The 7,230-nt window shown below is 33.9% G+C and overlaps 2 protein-coding genes across 2 annotated transcripts; both read left to right on the forward strand.

Moving 5' to 3' along the window:
* Positions 1 to 997: 997 nt before the first annotated feature.
* Positions 998 to 3,945, forward strand: LOC107784799 (cytokinin hydroxylase-like). The gene is made up of 4 exons (XM_075251974.1): positions 998 to 1,413; positions 1,522 to 1,751; positions 2,088 to 2,684; positions 3,325 to 3,945. The coding sequence occupies exons 1-4, from the start codon at positions 1,104 to 1,106 to the stop codon at positions 3,751 to 3,753; spliced, it is 1,566 nt and encodes a 521-aa protein (XP_075108075.1). The 5' UTR covers positions 998 to 1,103; the 3' UTR covers positions 3,754 to 3,945.
* Positions 3,946 to 5,028: 1,083 nt separating this feature from the next.
* On the forward strand, positions 5,029 to 6,306 carry LOC107784800 (putative glucan endo-1,3-beta-glucosidase GVI). Its single transcript, XM_016605984.1, has 2 exons — positions 5,029 to 5,083; positions 5,357 to 6,306. The coding sequence occupies exons 1-2, from the start codon at positions 5,029 to 5,031 to the stop codon at positions 6,304 to 6,306; spliced, it is 1,005 nt and encodes a 334-aa protein (XP_016461470.1).
* Positions 6,307 to 7,230: the final 924 nt, after the last annotated feature.

Raw genomic sequence — 7,230 nt, forward strand, 5'->3', positions numbered from 1 at the left:
TTAAAATGAGACGACATATTCATTAACCATAACAAGTAGAAAACATGTCTTACATTTATTAAAATATCTGGTATGGTGTGGGTAATATATATCGATTTATCGAGTACCAACTTTCAAAATAAGAGGGTGTTTGGTTAAACTTATAAGCTGGTCAAACTGGTTTATAAGCACGTTTTGGCTGTTCTACTTGTTTGGTAAATATCCAAAGTGCTTATAAGCCAAGTGCTTATAAGTTAAAATCAACCATAAGTAAGTTGGTCTTCCCCAACTTATGATTTTTCAGCTTATAAATATTTTTAGTTTGACCAAGACTTTTACTAGTTTATCCTTAATAATATTTTTTAATTTACAAAATATTTTTCCCAAAATAATTTTTTTAATTTTCTCTTCATTCCATATTCGTTTTTTATCATTTACTCTACAAAGAAACTTTTTATTTCATAATGTTTTGTAAAAACTTTAAGGGTATTTTAGTTTTTTTAACAAAAGAACAACTCATCAACACTTTTCTACCAAACATATCAACTGCTTATTATCGGTTTCAGCACGTCTATCCAAACATGTAAATATTTATTTTAAAAATCAATTTCAACACTTAAAAAATATTTTTCAGCACTTAAGTTTATGAGCTATTTATAATCATCTAATCCAAACATACTCTAAAGTATGCCGCGTGGGATCTGAATAGACTAGGCCGGCGTTATCAATAAAAAATGTGTATTCGGCTTTGAGCCGCAAATTAAAATTTGACGACCAATTTAATTCCAAGTTTGAAAAATCAAGAGGAGAAGGAATTATCAAAGAGTAACATGGAACACAAACATGCAATAAAATAATAAAGTAATATCAAAAACTACCATTTTATTAAAAGAAATACTCACCACTCCGTGTAGTCTAGGCCGGTTAAATTGTCTCATAGTCAATTGTCAACCTTTGACTACAAACTTCTCCTTCTATAAATACCCATCCTTTCTCTCCTTAATTAGCCCATCAACACAATCGCTGTACTTTTCATTATTTTAGAAACTATAACCCACCATATATATATACTTGAACAAATCTCCTTCATTCTATATACAGAGAGAAAGTGATCGATCGAGTGAATGGAGTTTAAACAGTTTTCTCAAGTTGCTATCCTGCTAGGCATGGTTGTCATTCTTATTTTCTTTGTATTATGTAAAGTATTATATTCTTGGTTGGTGCTGCCCAAACTGAAATATCAGAAGCTTAAGGAAAATGGATTTGAGGGACCAGCACCAAGTTTCCCTCTTGGAAATATTAACGAAATGAAGAAGGAGCTGATGAACACAGCTTCTTCTGCTACTTCGTCACCTTCTCTTTCTGCCTTAAAAATTAGCCATGATATCCATTCATTGGCATTTCCATACTTCGCTAAGTGGCAGAAATTACATGGTATATTCAGCAGCTTATTGATATTCACTTAAGACTACGTACAATAGGTATATAGTACTATTTTCTTGTTCATTGAAGCATTCTTTATATATATATATATATATGCAGGAAAAGTATTTATATACTGGCTGGGAACAGAACCATTTGTTTACATAGCAGACCCTGAATTCATAAAGAAGATGTCTGCGGGAGTAATGGGCAAAAGTTGGGGGAAGCCAACAGTGTTTAAGAGGGACAGAAAGGCCATGTTTGGTAAAGGGTTGGTTATGGTGGAAGGAGATGAATGGGTGAGACACAGGCATCTTATCACTCCCGCTTTTACCCAAGCCAACGTCAAGGTATATATATATATATATATATCTTTCTTCAAGCACATTCATATACTATTAGAAATCAGTTTTCATATCTGGCTCCACATAAAGTAAAATGATTTTAAAACTCAAATTGGTGAATGCATGCGATGGGACTTATCCATAATTCGGGAAATAGTGAAAGTTAGATTGTTGTGTCCCTACAACGTATTAGCAAGCTATTGATACACTAGTATATAAACAATTTAAAAAAATTTCCACTCAGTATATATATTTTAATCTATCATATATTTTATTCTTTAAGTTACCAAATTAGAGTTATCATAAGCAGTAACCTGTTGTTCTAATTACACTTGGTTCCAGGGCATGGCAAGCTTAATGGCGGAATCCGCAAAAAACATGCTAGACCGTTGGACTGCTCTCATCGACTCCGGGAACCCAGAAATCAATGTGGAGAAGGAAATAATTAACACGGCGGGAGAAATCATAGCAAAGACAAGCTTCGGCATCAACTACGAAAATGGAGAAAAAGTTTTTAACAAATTGAGAAGCATGCAATTCACACTTTTCAAGTCCACTCGTTATGTCGGGGTACCATATGGCAACCTCATTATGTGCCCTAAAGAGACTCTAAAAGCTCATAATCTAGGGATGGAGATCGATTCTCTACTCATGTCGATCATTGAAGATCGAAAAAAGATGAAAAAAGATGATCTTGCACAGCACGATCTTCTTAGTCTGTTGCTGGCAGGGAACGGGAAGACATTGAGTACGAGGGAACTAGTGGATGAGTGTAAAACGTTTTTCTTCGGAGGACATGAGACCACTGCGCTGGCACTCACGTGGACTTTGTTGCTGTTGGCAGTTCATACAGAATGGCAAACTCAGCTCAGAGAGGAAATCAAACAAGTGATGGGTGATGCTGAAATTGATCCCATAAGACTTGCTTGTCTAAGAAAGGTAAGCTAATTAGTTATTCTCTAGTTTTTGTTAGTCTCGTGAACCGTCGCTATAACTGATTATTATTTGTCTACATGTTTAACGTTCTCTTGATACAACGAAAAGATAAAGAAAAGAAAAGAAGAAAAGCAAACTTTTAAGTCTAGATATATTACATGATGCCACGTCAAAAATTCTACTATAAACTTTACACATGTTAACGCCCTGCAGCCAAATAGCTGACTTTGACCATCAGGAAGAAAATAAGAGACCACATGTAGCACATGTACCAACATTGGCCACGGCACAACCGTGCATTCCGGATTTAAATCTTATGAGTTTTTACCGTAATTTCAAATTAATATGCAATAAAAATTTAGTTCACAGTTAGATATTTATAAATATTTAGTGAATTTTTTAATATAAATACAAAATTTATGCAAAAATTATTGGGTTCCCGAGAACCTGGATTCAATGCTCTAGTTACGCCTCTGTCCATAGTCAAGCCTACTCGTCTCCATCTTATTGTCTTATCTTCACCGTTCTAACCAAAACAAAAAAAGGGAAAGAGAATATAGTTCAGGATATTCATTTTTTCTAATGCTTATATATGATTTGAATTGCTACTAAAAATTTTGAATGCGTGAATTATATTATGCAGATGGGATGGGTGATGAATGAAGTACTAAGACTATACTCACCGGCACCAAATGTACAAAGGCAAACTAGAGAAGACATTAAAGTAGACAACGTAGTCATCCCCAAAGGAACAAACATGTGGATTGATTTGGTGTCCATGCATCACGACAAACAACTTTGGGGCGAAGACGTGAATGAGTTCAAACCAGAAAGGTTTAAGGATGACATGATACATGGCGGATGTAAACACAAAATGGGATATTTGCCTTTTGGTTTTGGAGGAAGGATGTGCATTGGTAGGAATTTGACAATGATGGAGTTCAAAGTTGTCTTGTCTTTAATCTTGACAAACTTCTCCTTTTCCATTTCACCTAACTATAGACACTGCCCTTCTATCATGCTTTCTCTTAGGCCCACACAAGGATTGCCTCTTATATTCCAACCTCTTTAGAATTCTAGAATAAAAATAATTGTTCTTTTTTAAATACCTCTCAGTTTTATATGTTTGTCCTCTCCTATTTCCTCTCGGTCTTTTTATAGAGAAATTGTAAAGAGGGATGTCTTGTGAACTACATTTCTCTTTTGTATGTGTCAAACTCGTGTATTGATCATTTCCCAAATAGTGAGGTTTATAGAAAAGTAATGTATTCAATCTTCTCATTTTTTTCAGGAATTAGATATTTTGAGATGTTACCGGCACTGCTTGTTTTTTTAATTGCTAGCAATAATTCTTTTTTACAATCTAACCAAAAGGTAACGTGGATTTCTCGTTGCTGAAAATAAATAGAACAAATCACATCATGACAGATTTTAGTCGAAAAGTTTCAAAATAATAATCTTTAGAGTATGCTAAGATTGTAAAAAAAAAATTGCTATTTATGGAATAAATTAAATTAATATCATTTTGTTAAATAATTTTTAAAAAATGCTCAGCCATGTAAAAATCTCGAAAATTTTCAAAAGAACAGTGCGTGTTATACATTATTGATTTTAAATTTTTAATACATACACCAAATATTAGCAAGTTTTTTCCCATCACTTTAAACTATCGTGAACACTTCGTTATTTTGTCTTCGCCTGTCTAATCTTACAAAAATTCTGTTTAGTCCAGTTTTATTACTTCGTGTGCTCATCCAATATTCATTAGTTTATTATTCTTTTTTCATGGTTGTGCTAGCTGTGTGTTCTGGTCGGAGACGTTGACTAATACTAAGCCTAAATTTCTTTATTTTCCATTTATTTAATATGAGAAGGAGATTCAGTTTTAAATATGGATACTACATGTAATTTAACTCCCTTTTAACTGTGAACGCAATAAAATGATGAAGTTTGTATCTGGACATATAATAGAGAGATATTACCAGGATCAACTTTGAAGATCCCGTTGGTAATAGATGGGTTTACAATTAATTAACTGTAGTCAATCCTTATTTATGACATGCACTAAAATGTTATAAATAATACTCATGCCAAATTAGGCAAAATAAATAAATAAAGATCCACCATCTCATGCCAAAAATATAATAATAAAGATCCACCATCTCATGCCAAAAAAGGCAAACTAAATAAATAAAGATCCAACATTGATGGTACATTATTTAGTACTACTAGTAACTGTGGTAATTAGCAAGGATCCCTAGACGTATAAATATGACCTTTTTCCACTCGTGCTCGTTAATATCATAGACCTTCAAAACTAATAAAGAGCTCTATATATTTATTAATCATGACGCGGCTTTGCATCTTGTTATTTGTCTTTGCATGTGTGACCATAAGACCTGGTAAGTTTTCATCGTAAACGGAGCCAGAATTTTCAATTTATAGGATTTGGATACAATTTTTTTTTGTTAATGAGTTTTGAATAAATTATTTATATATACTAAATAATTTTTTAATACAAATACAAAGTTTGAGCCAAAGCTAAAATATCATGTTGTACCATAAACTCATTAATTACTCTGTTATTTGATGAGCGCTTTAATTTATAACGTGTTGTTAGAATTTGTTTAATCGAATTAATGATCATCTTTTACTTTGTTTTTTGTGATAAAAAGGTGTTGAAGGAATTGGTGTGAACTATGGTCTCCTGGGAAATAATCTACCACCACCAGCCCAAGTGATCAATCTCTTAAAGTCAAGAAACATCCAAAAAATACGAATTTTCGATCCCAATCAAGATGTCTTAACGGCATTACAGGGTTCTGATATTTCTGTAATTCTTGGTACCCGAAATGAAGACCTGCAATCACTTGCAAGTGATCCAACTTTTGCAACAAATTGGGTACAAAACAACGTAATTCCACATGCTTCGACTGTCAAATTTACGTACATTTCAGCAGGTAATGAAGTCATACCAGGACCATTAGCAAACTTCGTACTAGAAGCTTTGCAAAATCTCGAATCTGCACTGAAAGCCAACAACCTTAACATACCTGTTTCAACTACAGTCTCATTAAAAGTGTTAGGAACCTCGTTTCCTCCTTCGAACGGAGCGTTCTCCGATAGCGCCGTTCAATTCCTGCAGCCCATAGCACAATTTTTAGCTACAAAACAATATCCACTATTGGCTAATGTGTATCCTTATTTTGCTTATTCTGGAAATCCTGCTCAAGTTCAATTAGACTATGCACTTCTCAAAGGCACGGGTCCAATTGTAAGTGACGGTCAATTCCAATACAACAACCTGTTTGATGCAATGGTAGACTCTTTGTATGTTGCATTAGAGAAAGTTGGACAACCTGCGGCAGAAGTTGTGGTTACAGAGACAGGGTGGCCGAGTGCCGGTGATGTGTTTGCAACTATAGACAATGCTCAAACCTATGCAAACAATTTGATTGCACATGTTTCTTCTGGACAAGGAACTCCTAGGAGGCCTGGCAAAATTGTGGAGACATACATTTTTGCTCTGTTCAATGAGAACCAAAAGCCCGCTGGTGTCGAGGAAAATTTTGGTTTATTCTACCCCGATATGACTGAGGTTTACCATGTCAACCTTACGCCCTAGAAAAATTGATGTGTGTATATATATATAGCATAGGCTCCAACCTCCAAGGGGATTAGATAATTTTCCAATACTAGTACTTGTTTGTTTTCTTTATTTTCTTAAGTTTGTATGTTCCGATTAAAAAGTAGTGGAAAATGATATAATATGCCACGAACATGATTATTACTTTGATGATTTTTCAAACAAAAGTTATCAGTGTCAGAGCTTCTTATTAATGCCTTACTTTATGGTTATTTTATTTTTGACATCTCTTCCTGAATCGGTGCTCGTTACTAGTGTGATAGTTGACATGCAGAGCGTTGTTGTTAGATAGTAGTGTATATATTAATAGACTAGTGTCTCACATTGGAGAATAGGTATATTAATAAATATACCTAGTATATTTGACATATACACTACTATCTAACAGTTCTAAATAAATTATTTAAAGCATATTTGACATATTAGGGCTCTGTTGAACCCCTAAGCATAACTGTAGCTCCACACCGATTGACATGAATCAGTTGGTGATCACTTGTTATATATTTGGATGCTTTTTTTCACATTTTATTTCGCACAAGTTGTTGAAGTATTCTTGATGAGTGATGGGGTTGTACATGCCCTGAAGAGATTGATTAGGTTATAAAATGAATATAGAAGTTTTACAACACTTTGCTGCTAAACCTTATTTCCCTCTAAACCTGTGTCCCTCTTAATAGGCAAGAATGAACTACTGGACATTTTTATACAAGAGAGGAGATAAAATCTAGCACTGATAGTAATTATGAAGCTTACAAAAACAAAGGTTAATACATACCAAGTGCCTAACATAGAATTAAAAGGAACTTAGTCTTAAGTGGAAATTTCCAATTAGAGAGATGCAATGACCCGTTAGAATATAATTATGTAGTGATGTTTCCGTGTTTCGTCCCTTTCTGTCAACTT

Source organism: Nicotiana tabacum, chromosome 4, assembly GCF_000715075.1.
Source record: "Nicotiana tabacum cultivar K326 chromosome 4, ASM71507v2, whole genome shotgun sequence".
Lineage (NCBI taxonomy): Eukaryota > Viridiplantae > Streptophyta > Magnoliopsida > Solanales > Solanaceae > Nicotiana > Nicotiana tabacum.

Bases quoted from the DNA above. Each gene is read 5' to 3' on its own strand.
- LOC107784799 (XM_075251974.1), top strand. From the start codon at position 1,104: ATGGAGTTTAAACAGTTTTCTCAAGTTGCTATCCTGCTAGGCATGGTT. The intron at 1,414-1,521 runs GTATATTCAGCA...ATATATATGCAG, and splicing joins TAAGTGGCAGAAATTACATG to GAAAAGTATTTATATACTGG. The intron at 1,752-2,087 runs GTATATATATAT...ACTTGGTTCCAG, and splicing joins TTACCCAAGCCAACGTCAAG to GGCATGGCAAGCTTAATGGC.
- LOC107784800 (XM_016605984.1), top strand. From the start codon at position 5,029: ATGACGCGGCTTTGCATCTTGTTATTTGTCTTTGCATGTGTGACCATA. The intron at 5,084-5,356 runs GTAAGTTTTCAT...TGTGATAAAAAG, and splicing joins ATGTGTGACCATAAGACCTG to GTGTTGAAGGAATTGGTGTG.